This window comes from Procambarus clarkii, unplaced genomic scaffold (genome assembly GCF_040958095.1).
Source record: "Procambarus clarkii isolate CNS0578487 unplaced genomic scaffold, FALCON_Pclarkii_2.0 HiC_scaffold_341, whole genome shotgun sequence".
Lineage (NCBI taxonomy): Eukaryota > Metazoa > Arthropoda > Malacostraca > Decapoda > Cambaridae > Procambarus > Procambarus clarkii.
The window spans coordinates 91030-110063 of NW_027189374.1; the positions used below are offsets into that span (position 1 = coordinate 91030).

Consider the following 19034-nt stretch of genomic DNA (forward strand, 5'->3'; position numbering starts at 1 on the left):
GATGTACACTAACATAGATGGGATTTCAAATAAAACAAGTGAACTTTGAGAATGGGCACTAGAAGAAAACCCAGACATAATAGCACTCACAGAAACAAAGTTAACGACAATCATAACATCCATCATCAATATAATAGAGAGAGCAGCTTCTGTGGCTAGCAGGAACGGATCCAGACTTCTAATCATGAGAGACTTTAACCATGGGAAGATAGATTGGGGTAACAGAGACCCACATGGAGGCCCAGACACATGGAGAGCTAAGCTGCTGGATGTGGCAACAAGAAACTTTCTAAGTCAACACGTCAAGGGACCGACAAGAATGAGAGGGGATGAACCAGCCTTGCTTGATCCGATATTTACCCTAAATGAGTCGGATATAAGGAAAGTTAAGTTGGAAGCCCCCTTGGGAATGAGTGATCATAGTGTATTGAACTATGAGGAAATGAATAAATTCCTATGGGATATACATTGGGACACTGAACCAAGTCCATACAAGACATGGACTATGTCACTCAAAAATGTCAGAAGGCTGTAAGCAGGTTTGTCCCAGCCCGACAGGAAAAAACAAAAGCAAAGGAAGAATCCGTGGTTTAATAGGGAATGTATGAAAGCAAAGGAGCTGATCAAAAGGGCATGGAGGAACTTCCGTAATAACAGAACACCAGGAAGTAGAGTGAGATACCAGAGAACCAGGAACGAGTATGTCAGTGTGAGAAGAGCAGCTGAGAAAAGGTATGAAAATGATATAGCTAATAAAGCCAAGACCGAACCAAAGCTACTACACAGTCACATCAGGAGGAAGACAACAGTGAAGGAACAGGTGATGAAACTTAGGGTGGGCGACGACAGGTACACAGAGAATGACAAAGAGGTGTGTGAAGAACTCAAGAAGAGGTTCCAGGAGATCTTTACAATAGAACAGGGAGATGTTGCGGCACTAGAAGAGGTGGCAGCAAACCAGGTGACCTTGGATAGGTTCGAAATTACAAGAGATGAGGTCAAGAAGCACCTATTCGAGCTGGATGTGAGAAGAGCTGTTGGGCCGGATGGAATCTTGCCATGGGTATTGAAAGTGTGCAGGAGCACTTTGCCTACCACTCTCCATAGTGTATAGTAGGTCACTGGAAACGGGGGACCTACCAGAAATATGGAAGACTGCTAATGTAGTTCCAATATACAAAAAGGGTGACAGACAAGAGGCACTGAACTACAGGCCAGTGTCCTTAACTTGTATACCATGCAAGGTGATGGAGAAGATTGTGAGAAAAAACCTAGTAACACATCTGGAGAGAAGAGACTTCGTGACAACCAGTCAACATGGGTTCAGGGAGGGTAAATCTTGCCTTACAGGATTGATAGAATTCTACGATCAGGTGACAAAGATTAAACAAGGAAGAGAAGGGTAGGCGGACTGCAGTTTTTTGGACTGTCGGAAAGCCTTTGACACAGTTCCCCATAAAAAGTTGATGCATAAGCTGGAGAAACAGGCAGGAATAACTGGTAGGGCGCTCCAGTGGATAAGAGAGTACCTAAACAATAGGAAGCAGAGAGTTACAGTGAGGGGTGAGACCTCAGACTGGCGTGAAGTCACCAGTGAGTCCCACAGGGCTCTGTACTTGGACCTATCCTGTTTTTGATATACGTAAATGATCTCCCAGAGGGTATAGACTCATTCCTCTCAATATTTGCTGACGACGCCAAAATTATGAGAAGGATTAAGACAGAGGAGGACAGCTTGAGGCTTCAAAAAGACCTGGACAAGCTGCAGGAATGGTCGAACAAATGGCTGTTAGAGTTTAATCCAAGCAAATGTAATGTAATGAAGATAGGGGGTAGGGAGCAGGAGACCAGATACAAGGTATCACTTGGGAGATGAAATACTTCAAGAGTCAGAGAGTCAGAGAGTCAGAGAGTCAGAGTGAGAGGAGACCTGGGGGTTGATATCACGCCAGACCTATCCCCTGAAGCTCATATCAAGAGGATAACAGCAGCAGCGTATGCCAGGCTGGCTAACATAAGAACGGCCTTTAGAGACTTGTGTAAGGAATCTTTCAGAACATTATATACCACATATGTCAGACCAATCCTGGAGTATGCGGCACCAGCATGGAGTCCATATCTAGTCAAGCATAAGACTAAAATGGAAAAAGGTTCAAAGGTTTGCCACCACACTAGTACCCGAGCCGAGAGGTATGAGCTACGAGGAGAGGCTACGGGATTTAAACCTCACTTCGTTGGAAGACATTAGAGTTAGGGGGGACATGATCCCCACATTCAAGATCCTCAAGGGAATCGACAGGGTTGATAAAGACAGGCTGTTTAACACAAGGGGCAAACGCACTAGGGGACACAGGTGGAAACAGTGCCCAAATGAGCCACAGAGATATTAGAAAGAACTTTTTTAGTGTCAGAGTGGTTGACAAATGGAATGCATTAGGAAGTGATGTGGTGGAGGCCGACTCCATACACAGTTTCAAGTGTAGATATGATAGAGCCCAATAGGCTCAGGAACCTGTACACCTGTTGATTGACAGTTGAGAGGCGGGATCAAAGAGCCAGAGCTCAACCCCCGCAAGCACAACTAGGCGAGTACAACTAGGCGAGTACACACAGCTACAGAAGAGCCGAAGCCCCAGCCAAAATATACCAGTTCCCCTGCCCACAAAAGACAGCGGGAAGTTTACCAACACCCCAGGTACAGGGGGGCACATGGCTCTCCACTATCGGCCATGGTGGAGGGTGTGATGGCCTCCGTCCAGGACAAAGGGATGACTGGGAGCCACAAGAAAATACTTCAACCTAGTCGCCCGCCCATTGCATCCAATAACTGGGAGCAATGATGGTAAGAGTGTCAAAAGTTTCCACTGATAAGGGCCAAAGAATAAACAGGGCCCAAACCTGCACAGCAGTAAATAGAGCTCCCACATAACTGGACACCCTCTGGCCATTACTTTAACCTTTGTCGCAGAATTGGTCAAACGTTTGCTGCTGATACACGGTATCAAGCAAACCACAGAGACCCAAAAGACAATTGAGCACAGCTCAAGAAATTTGAAAAAATATCGTCACCTTCAAGAACGCAGGAGAGAAAAGAGAAAAAAAAATATATATATATGCGCGAGTCCAGTACGTCGAAAAGCGAACTTTATGAGTCAATTTCAAGTAAACCTAGATCCTCAACTCCTGTTTCAACTTCCATGGCGTGTTCATCAGACTTCATGGATACCACGGTAATATCAGCAAGTCCCAACAACCTAGAGGACTAAAGATTATGCAATGGAATGTAGAAGGGCTGCACACAAAATTGTAATGCAAAACAGCAACCAAAGGCAAAAACATCCCGATACTACAGCAGAGCTTACTTCGAGCCGGACTAGAACTGAAATTATCTGGCTTTTTCCTTCCATGGGTCAACGGGTAATCCAGGGGATGTGCAATTGTTGCGAAATGTGACCTAATATCCAAACCCATAACCACCCCACCCGATTGTGGAGCAGGAACGGAGGTAATTTGGAGTATTTATATCGAGCCAAGACAAACTTTAAAAAATCTTAAATGTTTACACCGCTCCACGTGCTGAAATAGATCTCTTATATAGACACTACTATAACCCACCCTTGGATGTGGGTGGGTTCCAAGAATGAACCCACCCACATCCAAGGAGGTAGATTTGACCCAGCCTTAGTTTCAGCCTCCCTGAGAAATGCAGCAACATGGTCAGTTGAGCCCACTCACAAGCGACCACTATGGGGTCCAGATTGATCGTAAGTTAAATCTACCGACCCCACCTCCATCTGAAACCTTTAACTTTGCTTTAGCAAAATGGGACCGATTTCAAAACCATTTCAGAGTGGCATAGAAAATAATATGTTCCCAAAGACAGTAAGTCGGGAAGAACAAGATTTTGCTGATGCAATTCAAAGTGCACACAAACGCTATCCCACTGAAAAAAACTATTCAGACACCAAAGATTACTGGTACTATTGCAAACGTGTTAGAACTCGGACTCAACAGCACAATGGAGCTATATAAAAAAAACAGCCAAGTGACCACAACAGGACTTTGTGAGGTCAAGGAACATGTGCAGCAAGAGACCAGGCTAATAAACACGAAAGTGGCTAGAATGGTGTTCACATCTGAATGACCACCTTAGAGGTGGCAGCAAATCCACTGGGCCAAAGGAAATAAAACACCTAAAAGCCCCACACCTTAAGGATCCGCATCAGAAGCGGAAGTACTGGCAACCAGGAGGCAGAAAGCAGCCAGTACTCAACTTGCAGATGTACTGGCAGTGCAGACCGGAAGAAAGGTGGCACAGAATCTTTACAGCATTTTCAGAAGTTTGACACTAATAACCATTACACACTAGACGAGCACAATTGAACTAATAAAAACTCCAAGAATACATCCCCGAGATACTACAAAATAACCTATAAAATGATTAGGAACCTCTGCCCAGAGGGAGACGCTGCACACTTTACGTTAATTAATCGAGCCTGGACTTCTAAAACTAAAGCTAGAGCTTTTAATAGAGCAAACGGTACCGATCCCAAAACCCAAAGATTCAGCAAAACCCAGGCCCATTTCTCCAAAGCTGAGCAGCAAAGACAGCCAACAGAATGACACTCTACAGACTTTAGTGGAAAATACCTAAACTGCACCATGGTATGTATGACTATAGACGAGAGGTTGGCTCAGTGGATTGTATTACAACTGTTAGCTCACTTTAACGACAGACCAGGAGGGCCGATATTCCTGGACCACGAGAAAGCCTTTGAATTGGCTATTCTCTGCTGCCTTATTTATGAAGAGGTCAAAGTTAACCTGCTCTCCTGGACTAAAAGCTGTCTCAGAAGCAAGAGACACTTCATGGCACAGTTTCTCAACACAGAAAAAAAAAAGATGAAAATGATACACCGCAAGGCGGCATTTTTAGCCCCCCCCCCCTTCCTCTTTAATTGTTTAATGGAAAAAATAGAGGTTAAAACTCCCACAATACTGCAGGCTGCCAAACTACGCAGACGACTGTCATCATCAAGAAAGGAAGGGATGAGGCGTGCCTTGAACCCAAAGACTGCATCACTGAAGAGGCAAAGCAGATTGGTATCAAACTCAACCCCACAAAGACAAAAGCCATGTCCATAATAAAAGCGAAGCCCAACGTGTAGCTCATAGTACAGGGTCAAGCAATTGAACGGGTGATCACTTAGTATATAGGAATAATCATGGACATAAGAATTTTAATGCCGAAGTCACTTTAGAGAACAGCGGCTCAGACAGCAATCTTCAGGTCACTAACCTCCCTCTCTGGAGGAGCCAATCTGCAAGCCCTTCGCACATACGATGTACAGGCAGTCAGACCAGTAATCTACTGGTTGGACTTTGCCAAAACGGAAACTCTTGGCCTGCCAGAATGGGAAATTTCCTAAACATAATTAAAAAGCACGATTTTTGATAGCGTGATCAATCACACCCAAGTTACACTTGTTCCCCGCCATGGGAGGAGCTACCTTCAAAATAGTAATAAAAGGTCTTCCGATTAAAAACGAAACCTACAATCCCACAATCCTAAAGCGCATCATAGAGAAGCAAATGTGCAGCATTCCAGTAGCAGGACCCCACCCACAACTACACAGACGGATCGGTTTACACAATATGAGTGTGCTGGCGCTGCTCTTTGCACGGACAGTAAACAGGTATATTGGAAATCATAAGGACCAGCATCAACCCAATCCGAGCCGTTTGACAAACAGGCATTCGCACATGCGATTGTGTAATGGCATTTCGAGTTTCGTGCAGACTCAAAAGCTGCACTTGAAATATTAGGAAAAAAGCAGTGGAAAGACTACGTGGAAATAATTACCAACATTTTGTATCTGAGCAGTCACTAAAGGCAAAAGACTCAACATCACCCTAAACTGGATCCCGTCCCATGTGGGAATCCCCTTAAATGAGAAAGCTGATGAAATTGCTAAATTGGCAACATGTCATCCATTGATATAATCCAACCCAGCCTACAGTACATGAAAGACTATCACCAAAAAGCTCATCTCGACAAAGCTTATCTACACCAGAGTAGCAGAATGTTCGCCCTCTGCAATATGTTATCTTCAGAACAACAAGTTAACAAAATTAAATATCCAAAAGGAATCCACAGGTAAATAGCAGTTCGGTTATGTAGATTACGTCTAGGTTACAGATGCAACTTGGAGATTGGTTAACCCAGAAAGAGTGCACCGTCTGCCAAACAATCACAAGTGTCACTTTTTCGCCGCCATCTTGAATGTGAAGCAACCAACGACCTTAGAGGAGCTTTAAGAGTACTCGAATCTTTCCGTAACCACACTGATGCCATCAACACTGCCACTCTTATGGTAAAAAAAAGGCATCCAGCAGCTGGACACCCTCAAATACTGTCAACCCCGCGATAGCAGCCCAACGATTAAATTTTACCACTTACGAGCTATTCATGCCCGTGCCACCTTTTTGGTTGCTTAATCTTCATCAATCAATCGGTAGAATTGCGAATGTACTCCCAACGCCTGTTGAACCTGATGACCTTTCTGCTGCCACAACTGCTACCATACCCTCCGCCCTGGTCGCAAGTCTCACTGCCTTCACTTCTACTCTACAGACTACCACCAGATCGACCACGAAAACTATAACAGACTCTAGAACCACCCAAGGCCCGGGTGGCACAAACAGTATTTCCTTCTCCAGTTCCCAACACTCCTACCATCACTATCTCGGCAGTAATGCCAGCAGACGTGCCGTTTACAAATTCTAACAGCACCACCAATGCTCCTAAAATAGCTTCTACCACTAATCCACGACACCCGAGCCTACCTCAGGCTGCGGGATTAAAGACACCAACTACGTATGTTACAGACTCTTCAGACCAGAAAATTTTAGGAGGAGTCTTTCGCCTCACCACAAATATCACACCTACTTTATACAAGATGACCTCGAAGAGGTCACCTCACCAAACTTCAACGACAGCACTGATCAGCCAAAGTCTCAGGCAAACAGAAAACTGAAAACCTGGAGGGCTACACTAACCCACCAGCTCCATAATTGGTACCGCTAGCCCTTCGGGGCTGAAATTCACAATGAAAACCCAAATACATCCCCCAGATCTTTAGTATCAGTTACTGATCCAGATAATGGATCTGGAAGAGCTTATACTTAGGGTCTCCATAGCCCATTCTACTTTGAACTTTTCCTTTAAGTAGCCGACTCTTGACAATAACAAAATACTGTTACTTATCCGATCGACACTGATGAGCACGAACCGCCCAGTGAAAAGTAGAGTGACTAGATAGCCAGAAAACACTGCCCATTATAAAAGTCTCACTTTCCAACCTCCTTCCAATCCTAGAACAAAAGGGGAAAGTATCCTAAAGTATACAGGTTACGGCAGTGAGTGAAAGAAGGTGGGTGTGTGCAAGTCTGCACGTCTTGTACCCACCGTTTTATCGAGCAATAAAACCCACTGGCTCTCGGCCGAGCAGGGTTATTGGAAAAACTAAACTAGTCAATAGGTAAACCCCAAGTGGCGGCAGCTCAAGGAGGGAGAGGAAAGGGTCTATACATGTCCACTACACATGGCTCTCACGTTTAAAATTTGATCCAATTATTAAAGAAAACAGTCTTGTCAATATTTAGATTGAGACTTAAAAAAAATCAAATGAAGGAATAGAAACTGCAGGATTAGAGAACATTTTACCGATATTTATCTTCAGTAGCTGTATTTTAACTAATACTCTAATCATTTGATTACAAACCGTACGACTCTTGCTTCATGAAGCAGTGATTGCAAATCCAACCATTTTATTCCCATAAAACCATTAGAACAGTAACCAACTCTGACCTTTGTGGTTTGAAGAAGGCTAGGCGGAAGAAGGGTGCTGGGCAGGTGGGTCTTCATCACTCTAGGAGCAGGTAGAGCCTCGCTAATCTGCAGAAACACTCCGTCTTCAACCTTCTTGTCTGGACACATTTGACGAAACATTTCTGTGAACTGCTGAGGATTCTCAACAGTGCTTCTGATGGTCTTGCTGTCAAGCATCATGTCAAAACTGGAAATGTTTTGTTGTTGTTGTTATTACTACACCTACCCAGAGCTGAAATACTTAAATTTAATCGCTTTAGAATAAATACATTTGAGTTTATTCTTAAATCACCAATTATGCAATAAGTTCTAGCAATACATTTCTTTATATAAACCCATCCAGAAGCACAAATACAGGATCCTTCATATATTGCAACCGATATATGAATGGTTCTTTGCTAATCTCACATGTTGCACCCGACAGTTAACACAAGACTTCACATATTCAAGCACACATTAACATCACGTGCACAAACATGTGGTAATCATGAGGTAATAAAGAAATTTAAACCAAACACTTATTGTCACAAAACTATCACCATCTTAAAACAATATTATGCTTCACGTTACAAATTTTATATGACCTATACCCAAGGCCTGTATTCTGTGACAGGATATCAGTCCCTAACTACTTATTGTGTCAACCTAATCTCTGGTTAAAGAGTTACAAAAACCATGTGCACCATAGTACAAAGATTGACGTTCTAAGCAATTAGGTAGAACTTTGTACTATTGTCCGGAAACATTTAAAAACGTATTCCAATGCCTACTATAACATTTACTTTATTAAACCTCCGATTGCACGTAATAGACCTAGGAAAGGTTAGGTTAATTTGTCTTTGCAACTACAGTGGAAAAGTTAATTTATCGAAATTCAATAGTATTGATCCCTACTTTTCTAATTAGGTTGTACATCCGCACGTACTACTGTCATCCTTCGTCCCAATACAGGGGGACAGGTTTAATTGTCAGAGGTCCCATTTCCTGAAAACAACAATGTAGTGTGTGAGTGAACAATTTATTTAGGACAGTTTGGCATCAATGCTAAACTGAATTATCCAACACTGACAAAGAGAACCAATCACCAGAGTCAGACATGATAATTTTGCTTACACACACAAGACCAAGTGTTATAAATATTTACCCAAGACATCCGAAGCGATTGCTTCACATGCATGACCTATTTTATGTAACTACAGTATTGAGCCAAAGTATTTGGGCCAATCATGAAGATTGGTCCAAATACCAATTTGGTAAATATACCAAAAATTGAAGTCATTAAAGCCTTCATGAAAGGCTTTAGTGACTTCATAAATGCATTTAACCGTAAAGCCAGGGTAAGCATCCCAACCAGTATTAATATAGCAAGAAATTTATGACATTTATTTCCTGCAACGACTAGTATTTAGTCTGCCAGCCCCCCCCCCCCCTTCCCCCTCGTGTACACGGAACATTTATAAAAGGTGGCATCTCCCCTCGCCCAGCACCGCCTCAAACACTCTTAATGACGAATTTACAATTCCCATCCCTCTTTTTGCAACTAATAAATCAAGCTGGGCCGAGGCTTTATTACAGACAAGTACAAACGCTCACAAAAATGTATCTTGACCTTTCTAGGGAGCCGAGCGGACAGCACGCTGGACTTGTGACCCTGTGGTCCTGGGTGCGATCCCAGGCGCCGGCGAGAAACAATGGGCAGAGTTTTGTTCACCCTATGCCCCCGTTACCTAGCAGTACAATAGGTACCTGGGTGTTAGTCAGCTGTCACGGGCTGCTTCCTGGGGTTAGAGGCCTGGTCGAGGACCGGGCCGCGGGGACACTAAAAAGCTAAATCATCTCAAGATGACCTTCCCAAGTGCTATATAGTCTTAATGGATTTGCGCTTTCCCCAGATAATGCCCCCCCCCAAAAAAAAAAAAAAAACATTGTTTGCCAGCACTAATCTGAACAACCAACCACTTAACAACTCATCTTTTGTATTCTACCAACGTAAAGTACAAACACAGGAAATGCTAAAAGGAATAATACTTCACACAGTCTGATTAACAAATCTTATCTCAAGCAGCCAAAATTGTCACATCATTTTATCCACATCCGGTGCCGTGTTAAGCAGGAGTAACCGTTTTATGAAATGTCATCAAAAAAAAAAAAAAAAAAAAAAAAAAAAAAAAAAAAAAAAAAAAAAGTGGGCAAAATTTTTATTTTCTGCCAAGATAAAATGGTTAAGAATATTTATGAACACTATTTTAAAGAACTTTTGCAAGATCTTCGCTAATATTACATGGTCTTCAACATTAAAAGGAACTATTCTAAGGTACGTCTGCAAATTAGTGAATTTACTGCAGCTTGCTGAACTACCATTACGAAAAAGTCTTCCATAAATGCGATCTAAACCGGGGCTCATTTAGAACTAAGCAGCTAAACACTAATTAAATCTTTTAACCACACCTACCGATTTATTAGGAGCAATCAGACTATACAGTAATTATAGCCCTAGTCCCGGGCGTTACCAAGACAATCACACTGATAAACCAAGAATGTGTCATACTGTATATGCGGTGCTCTGATGAAGATGGGCAGGTTGCCCCTCTGGTTCAGGTCGGGGTTGTGAAGCATCGTCCACACAAACTCCAACATCCAGGTCGTCCCAGACCTGGGCATTCCCATCACAAGTACGTCACCTTCAGTGAACTGAAGAGAACATTATTGTAGTATACATTATAGAGAACATACAAGTGTATACATTTTACACCCACATATATATATCGGGGGAGAGTGATCTGGGCACCGTTCACCCACCACCCTCCCGACCAAGTACATTACCCATATTCAAGTGTCATCAAAGTAACAATAAAGACATTACACCTTGTAGTTGTAGATGGCGTCAGCATATTTGGTGAAGAGGGTCGGGTAGAGCCAGCCTCCGGGCCCGAGGCGGACCATACCTTTGTTGTAGAGAGTCTGTTCCTGCTCCATCCTGGCCAGCCACTCCTCGGTCATGTCCTCCACCTCGTGACCACTAGCCAGCTTCGTATTCATCTTCCTAGGTACAACTACACGGGTCGTTATGGCAGTCAAGTCATGAAAATACCTGGTCTATGTCAGGCATTACAGCGATTAGGTAAAGTGTCATTACTTTAATAAACGTGTTTACAATTTAATGGCGAGGATGATTATTTGTGGATGCGTGACATGGCCCCATGTCATGGCTGTGTCGGCCGATGACCTGTTATGTGACGCCAGGGATGGCGGGTGGGGATATGACAATATTAGTTGGTATGGGTATTAGGTGAAGAATGTTATGAAAGATGTGTAGACTATGTGGATCGGGGGAGGTGTCGAAGCTTAACACTTTCCTGGATTTTCGACTTGGAAATACGGGCGTTTTCCCTAACCGCTTGTCGGATCACAACGTAAATTTACGGTGCGGTTTAAAATATTTGTAAAAAATCCAGTTTCAAACTCCGCGCCATGAATTTCCCGTTCTCTCGGGTAGGCCGCAAGTCACGTCGGCCTACTGGGTCACGTGACAGGCCCATTGTTTTGTTGTCACGTGGAGCGATCGGATCTCTCTCCCCTCGGCCGCCAAACTCGCACGTTTTCAAGGATTATTACCCGTTTGTGTGTTTATAACCCACTAAATTCATCAATAATGGATCCAGCACCAGGCTCAAGCGGTGTTTCGGCTACAGGAGCCTCAGAATCAAGTGGAAAAGACAGGATTACCGCCATCTATAGGAGGTTTGCTGGTATGAGGCTCACTCCCACCAAGATTCCCAATGTCTTTGATGCCTTTGATCAAGCTGAAAATGAACGAAGTGATGCAGAAGGTGAGGATGTAGAAGAAGAATTTGAAATTGGGGGCCGTAGACCCCTTGGGGATGACTCAACAGAGGATGAGACTGAAAGCCAAACTGAGGAGGAGGAGGAGGAGGAGGGGGCACCAGCACCGCCGCCTCTCACCACAAGGCGCACACGTGGTGTGTGCACTCCTAAAATCCAGCCAAGTAAACGACATCCTACTCTTCGTTTGAAAATAACCCCATTTGTTGATAGTGGTAGTGATTCTAGCTTTGATATATCAGGTGAAGACGAACCTAGTGACGAAGATGAGGCACCCCAGCCTCCTCGCAAACGTACGTGTCCGGTACGTACTCGCAAGCCTGGGGCCAGTGGTGGGTGGCTTGAGGACAATATTCCACCAGTGTTCGAGGATTTTACTGGAAGCCAAGGCCTAAAGATTACAAAACCAACTAGTGCACTTGCATATATTCAGTTGTTTATTACTCGTGCGTTGATTCATTACTTGGCATATGAAACCAATCTGTACGCTTTACAATTATTCAACCTGGCTAATGAAAATGTCGATGATATTTGGAAACCGGTGAAGTTGAAAGAAGTGGCCAGATTCTTAGGACTGTGTATGTTGATGGGAGTAACAAAAAACCCCACTATGCGCATGTATTGGCAGACAAATAAACCATGGCATACAAGATTCTTCAACATGTTTATGACGAGCAGAAGGTTTCAGCACATAGGTCAGTTTTTTCATGCGTTCAACAGCAATGCGTTGCCAGTGGACAATACAGATAAATTGATCAAAGTGAGACCAGTGATGGACTACCTAAGACACCGTTTTCAAGAAGTTTATTACCCAATGAGAGAGTTATGTTTGGATGAAGGCACAATGGCATGGCGAGGCTGGCTGTCGTTCAAAGTGTACAATCCAAGCAAACCAGACAAATATGGCGTCAAATTTTATATGCTAGCCGAATCAACATCTGGCTACATTTATTCATTTGAGGTTTACTCTGGCATTGGTAGAACAATCATTGAAACAGTTACTAGTTTGATGCGGCCATTGTTGAACAAGGGGCACCACCTCTATATGGATAACTATTACAACTCAGTTACCCTTACAGAGAAGTTGCGAGAAGTGGGGGTGTACACGTGTGGAACAATTAGACTCTTACGTGGCGCCCCAAAAGACTTGCAACAACTTGCGAAGAGTAAGATTGATGTGGATACCACAGTCTACCGCCGCAAGGACAACACCTTCATTCTGCTGTGGAAAGACAAGCGAGTTGTCTCTATGATTACCAACCTACACAATGCAGACACAAAGAAAGTTCAGAAAAGAAAACGAGTTTGCAGGGCAGATGGAACAGTAAGACTACAGCAGGTTGTGGTGAACAAACCACAGGCAATTGTTGACTACAATAAGTTCATGAAGGGTGTTGACCACTTTGATCAAATGGTAAAGTATTACCATTTCGCCAGGAAATGTCACAAGTGGACCAAGAAAATAACATTTTATTTCTTGCAAATGGCATTGCAAAACGCTTATGCATTGTACAAGGCCAACACAGATGATCGAAGGAAACTAACTCTGCTCCAGTTCCATGAAGTTGCTATTTGGTCTTTATTGAAATTTGACAAGGCAGAGTGGCCTGCAACAACTACACCATCTCCACATCTAGTTCATGCTCCAGACATAAATGATGACACTGGTCCTGTGTATCCTGCTGCTGACCCGTCAACACCTGGCCCGTCGGGTGTGAGGCGCCCTCTCTTCACGTCTACACCTAGTGCTGAAGCTGAATCTGATGAAGATAATTCATATTCCACATTAGTGTTTGAAAACAATAGTGAGAGCAACGATTCAGACAGTAGTTTATTGCCAACCAGAGACAACAGCGACGTGTTGTTATAGCAGAGACTCGCCTGAACTATAAATTGAAACACGAGCTGGTAAAAATCCCCAAACGTCGCAGGTGTGAAGTGTGTGCAAAGTCGGGTATCAGGAAGGAAACTGGTATAGCGTGCGAGACATGCGATGTTCCACTTTGCGTCATACCTTGTTACACCACTTATCACAGGAAAAGGGTGTATTGGGTGGACAAGAAATAACCACCCGCACCAGCGTCACTCCACCTAGGAACATCTGTTGAGCAACTTCAGGAATCAGTACCTGAAGGAGGTGGAGTGGAGATAAAATGCTCAACTTATTTTACTACAATCGTCTTTGCTTTGGTAAGTACACATAATTGTCTTAGATTGTTTCAGTATTGTAGTCTATTTTCTTAGGAATATTTTGATACCTAAATGAGAACTGTAGCACGAAAACTAAAGTAAGTATACACGAAACAAGAAACTTTTTTTGTGGGTGTTGCGGGTGTGAGTTGGAGTGTCAAGAGCGGGTTCCGGTTGTGTGTTTTCCGTCATCTCTACAGCTGTGAATTCCAAGGAATTGTATTTGATATGCATATGTCTGTGTAGGGAATTTTATTCCGAACACTATACAAAAAAAAACGGTGTGAAACAAGTATAAACTTCAAAAACATGAGCAAAGTAAAAACTTTTGACGCTCACGGGTACAAACACGCGTAAGATTTTATTCGCTGCAAATTTATTTGATGCTGTGTTGGCCAACTCTACCCATGTTCTTATAGAACTTTCTATTGCGAACACATTGCTATAAAAATGAAATACGTAGCTCCAGAAATAATGTCAGGACAGTGAAATAAGTATAAACATTCAAAGCGCTGCATCACAACAGTGTCGTTGCTGCTGAAATCACGGCTAACGCTTCGCCCAGTTCCCACACTCGTGCGTGTCTCCCGATACCATAATTAGACATTGATAGGCATATGTCTGGGTGGGGAATTTTATTGAGAGTTCAGTGATATCAAAATGAGCGCTGTAGGATGACTGAGGCTGGCAACAAACGAAAGAGTATGAACATTTACTTCCTGTTTGGGTGTCACGGCGAGTCATCTTCGTGTTTATTTACTTCGTGGTGGGATACCAAATGCTTGGGTGACATTTTATGCATATGATCTTGTAGAGAATTTTATTGCCAACGCATTGATACCAAAATGAAAAACGTAGCTCGAGAATTGATGTTAGGAGCGTGAAAAAGATTATAAACTTTTTTGTGTTTACGCTTGAGCGCCCAAAACGCCGCACGCACAACCCGCTTTTTTTCGAGCTAGTGCAGCGCTAGTGCCAGTTCCTGCACTTCTATTCAAATTATATAAATTTGACAATACAACTATACTCAAAAACTACAATTAAAGTAGTTATTTCAAACAGAAAAATTAATGTTCTTAAAATAGGGAATGGAGCGTAACTAGCGCCACCAGTCATCGCTCATTGGGTGGGGATGTTTGGGCAGATAGAAATCTAACATTCACCAGACCTACCACACCACATACTGAACTATGCAACACCTGCCTCTGCAAGAATCAGGAGCACAGTATAATCTGTAAATAATGCCGTGCAAGTTAATACTGGAATCCGAAACTTAATTTAGATCCGATAGATATACAAATACCACACTTGTCATTAGGTGTATATGTAACTTTACTAAGCGTGCCAAAACCTGACGGGAAAAACTCCGCCTACTTACAACTACACAGACGTTATATTACCTTCACAACACTACGTCCACCTACAATGACAAGCCGACCGACTAAGAACGTGGTGGTATATATTTTAAATGCACACAAGTCGCATTATCAAGAACTGGCCTAATGGTCAGCGATAAATCCAGACATCAATGTATATTTAAATAGTACAAACTCCCTGCCATTGGCGGGGCGCGTTACCAGCAATTACTTTGTCGTTTCAACGCTGCGTTATTAAAAGTCAGCACAGAAGCCAACTTAACCCATAATAGAGATGGACCAAAATTACATTCTTGAGATTAAATGTGGCATCCACTGTACTGTTATGCCATTCCTGCAAGACACCAAACACCAACGAGTTGCTCAATAAAGAAAGATCACTTGGCAAGGAAGGCAGTATTTACAGCGTGCATAGACCGCGAGGAGCAGTACGAGCTGTTCGGCTCGTACATTGCCGCCAACATTATATTTCCTCCATACAGCGTCGCCAAATAATTACAACCATTTTAATATTTATCTACTTATACTGCACAATTACACCAATCACAGTGTCTTTTCACAAATAGAATGTGAATACACTCTGCTCACTCCAAGAGAACTACTGCATTTGGCAACTACTATATCTACACAAAGTTATTAAAGCAGTTGGTTATACAGTCCCTAAATTATTTTCACAGTTTAACTATAGTCTTCCCTGAAGAATATTCATTTAAATACGTCAACACACTTCAGCTCACGTTGTGACACTGAAGGTGGGAGGAGCAGCAACACAACAGCTCACAACAACACAACACATATGATCGGCCATTGGCTGAGGCTCCACCAAAGTCAACACCCCAGTGTTACCAACTCGGCTAATTAAGTACTCGCATCCATCTAGTGATACCAATTCAGTGTAAAAATTAATGCTTAGGCTATCATTTTAAAGATAATAAAAAAACAACTGTAAGTGGACATAGAGAAAAATGAGGCACAAAAATTTATGTTAAAGAAGAACAGTAGAATGCTTCGTTAAAATAATTGTGAACATTAATTCCGGTTGTTTCCAAAAATCTCGCCCGTTCTCACGCTTGAACAAACGTTTAAATTAAAGGGGTTTACTCCACAATAAGTGTAAAAACCTTGGGCCAGATTCACGAAAGTACTTACGCAAGCACTTACGAACCTGTACATCTTTTCTCAATCTTTGGCGGATTTGTTTACAATTATTAAACAGTTAATGAGCTCCGAAGCACCAGGAGGCTGTTTATAACAATAACAACAGTTGATTGGCAAGTTTTCATGCTTGTAAACTTTTTATTAAATGTAACCAAAGCCGTCAAAGATTGAGGAAAGATGTACACGTTCGTAAGTATTTGCGTAAGTGCTTTCGTGAATCTGGCCCCTTAACTGTAGAGGACAATGACCTGTAATTGGAGGAGGCATTTTGGTGGCTGGTATCCATAGTGTGGAGGTCACTGGTCATTACGTGTGAGAGCGAGGGAACTGAACAGCGATCTCACCAAAACCTGACCTAACAATTAATGAATCTTTACATGTGCACTATGGAAGGAAGCGTAAACATTAACATGCTTTATAGAGAATACAAGCGTGTAAATGTGTAGGTTTTCTCCTCTTAAACAGCATCAGCATCAATAGCTAAGATGACAAAGTGAAGGTTTTCTAAGTTAGACAAACGAGCATCGACCAGTTTTTGTCTATCGTCAGCAGAGAACGATAGCAGTGATATCCTGGATCCGGATTCACAAAGCAGTTACGCAAGTACTTACGAACGTGTACATCTTTCCTCAATCTTTGACGGCTTTGGTTACATTTATTAAACAGTTTACATGCATGAACATTTCCCAATCAACTGTTGTTATTGTTATAAACAGTATCCTGGCGCCTCGGAGCTCATTAACTGTTTAATAATTGTAAACAAACCCGTCAAAGATTGACAAAAGATGGACAGGTTCGTAAATGCTTGCGTAACTGCTTCGTGAATCTGGCCCCCAGACTGATAGACAACACCCACTAAAATCAACATAGGTTACTTATTTATAGTCGGCACCTTACCCAGGGATGTGGTACAGTCATTAGTCGGCACCTTACCCAGGGATGTGGTACAGTCATTAGTCGGCACCTTACCCAGGGATGTGGTACAGTCATTGGTCGGCACCTTACCCAGGGATGTGGTACAGTCATTGGTCGGCACCTTACCCAGGGATGTGGTACAGTCATTGGTCGGCACCTTACCCAGGGATGTGGTACAGTCATTGGTCGGCACCTTACCCAGGGATGTGGTACAGTCATTGGTCGGCACCTTACCCAGGGATGTGGTACAGTCATTGGTCGGCACCTTACCCAGGGATGTGGTACAGTCATTGGTCGGTACCTTACCCCAGGGATGTGGTACAGTTATTGGTCGGCACCTTACCTGGTTGATACCTGGTTGATGGAGTTCTGAGAGTTCTTCTACTCCCCAAGCCCGGCCCGAGGCCAGGCTCGACTTGTGAGAGTCTGGTCCACCAGGCTGTTGCTTGGAGCGGCCCGCAGGCCCACGTACCCACCACAGCCCGGCTGATCCGGAATTTCTCTTAGAAACCCGTCCGGTTTTCTCTTGAAGATGTCCACGGTTGTTCCGGCAATATTTCTTATGCTTGCTGGGAGGACGTTGAACAACCGCGGACCCCTGATTTTTATACAGTGCTCTCTGACTGTGCCTATGGCACCTCTGCTCTTCACTGGTTCAATCTTGCATTTTCTTCCATATCGTTCACCTCAGTACGTTGTTATTTTACTGTGTAGATTTGGGACCTGACCCTCCAGTATTTTCCATGTGTATATTATTTGGTATCTCTCTCGTCTCCTTTCTAGAGAGTACATTTGGAGAGCTTTGAGACGATCCCAATAATTTAGGTGTTTTATCTCGTCTATGCGTACCGTATATGTTCTCTGTATTCCCAGGTACTCAGGTACGTCTGCAATCAGTTGTCATACAGAATGCTTTAATTATGGAGAATCGTATTTAATTCTCACACAAATTGGATATAATGTGTTTTACTGTAAAGAAATCTGACGCAATACTGGCGTCAGGTGACGTGAGAATTCTAGCCTAATGCACAGATGAATTATTAGTACATGAGAATTCTTCGAGTTGTTAATTTTACTTACTACAATATTTAGTATGGTTAGTAATAAGTAATGAGAATACAACAATGCTGTATTCGGTGTTGGAAATATCCAACATAACTCCGGGGGGCGGATCCTAGGGTCGCAGTGTACTGTGTTGTACTGACCTATCACGAAGTGATATTAAGATTAATACATTAGTATGTTAGTATGTTAGTACACACATAACGAACGTCCCGGATTTATCAAGGACTTACAAGAATTTGAGTCTTGCTATTTACATGTCAACTGAAACATGTTGTTTGTAGCCTACACAATGTTTATAAAATTTAATTCTCCCAATTTAAACTAACAGAATGTACAGTGGTGCGATATCCTGGGTCATAGTGACGTGTAATGTTTCGTTACGTGATATCACATCGTAGTATCATCACAGTTTTCTCAGTGGGATGTGAAAGAAATTACTCTGGTTCAGAGTTGTAATAGGCTTGCAGTTTCCCTTAGTGGAAACATGCATGAATTAATGAAACATTAAATGATTAAGTTATCGGTAATCAGGAACACTCTAAAGTTCACAATAAACTCAACAACTAGGGTCGCAGTGACATGTAATGGTGTATTAC

General features: G+C 42.8%; 1 protein-coding gene across 1 annotated transcript; it reads right to left on the bottom strand.

Moving 5' to 3' along the window:
• Positions 1-3145: 3145 nt before the first annotated feature.
• LOC138361386 (uncharacterized) lies at positions 3146-17306 on the bottom strand. Its single transcript, XM_069320735.1, has 5 exons — positions 16038-17306; positions 10757-10934; positions 10440-10582; positions 7785-8078; positions 3146-3254 (listed from the first exon to the last, which is right to left on the bottom strand). The coding sequence occupies exons 1-5, from the start codon at positions 16106-16108 to the stop codon at positions 3146-3148; spliced, it is 795 nt and encodes a 264-aa protein (XP_069176836.1). The 5' UTR covers positions 16109-17306.
• Positions 17307-19034: the final 1728 nt, after the last annotated feature.

What these genes read in the sequence shown, in the direction of transcription:
- LOC138361386 (XM_069320735.1), bottom strand. Translation starts at nt 16,108, where the DNA reads ATGGCCGATCATATGTGTTGTGTTGTTGTGAGCTGTTGTGTTGCTGCT. An exon ending in CCCACCTTCAGTGTCACAAC is followed by an intron (nt 10,935 to 16,037) that starts GTGAGCTGAAGT and finishes AGTTGTACCTAG; the next exon opens with GAAGATGAATACGAAGCTGG. An exon ending in ATCAGAGCACCGCATATACA is followed by an intron (nt 8,079 to 10,439) that starts GTATGACACATT and finishes AAACATTTCCAG; the next exon opens with TTTTGACATGATGCTTGACA.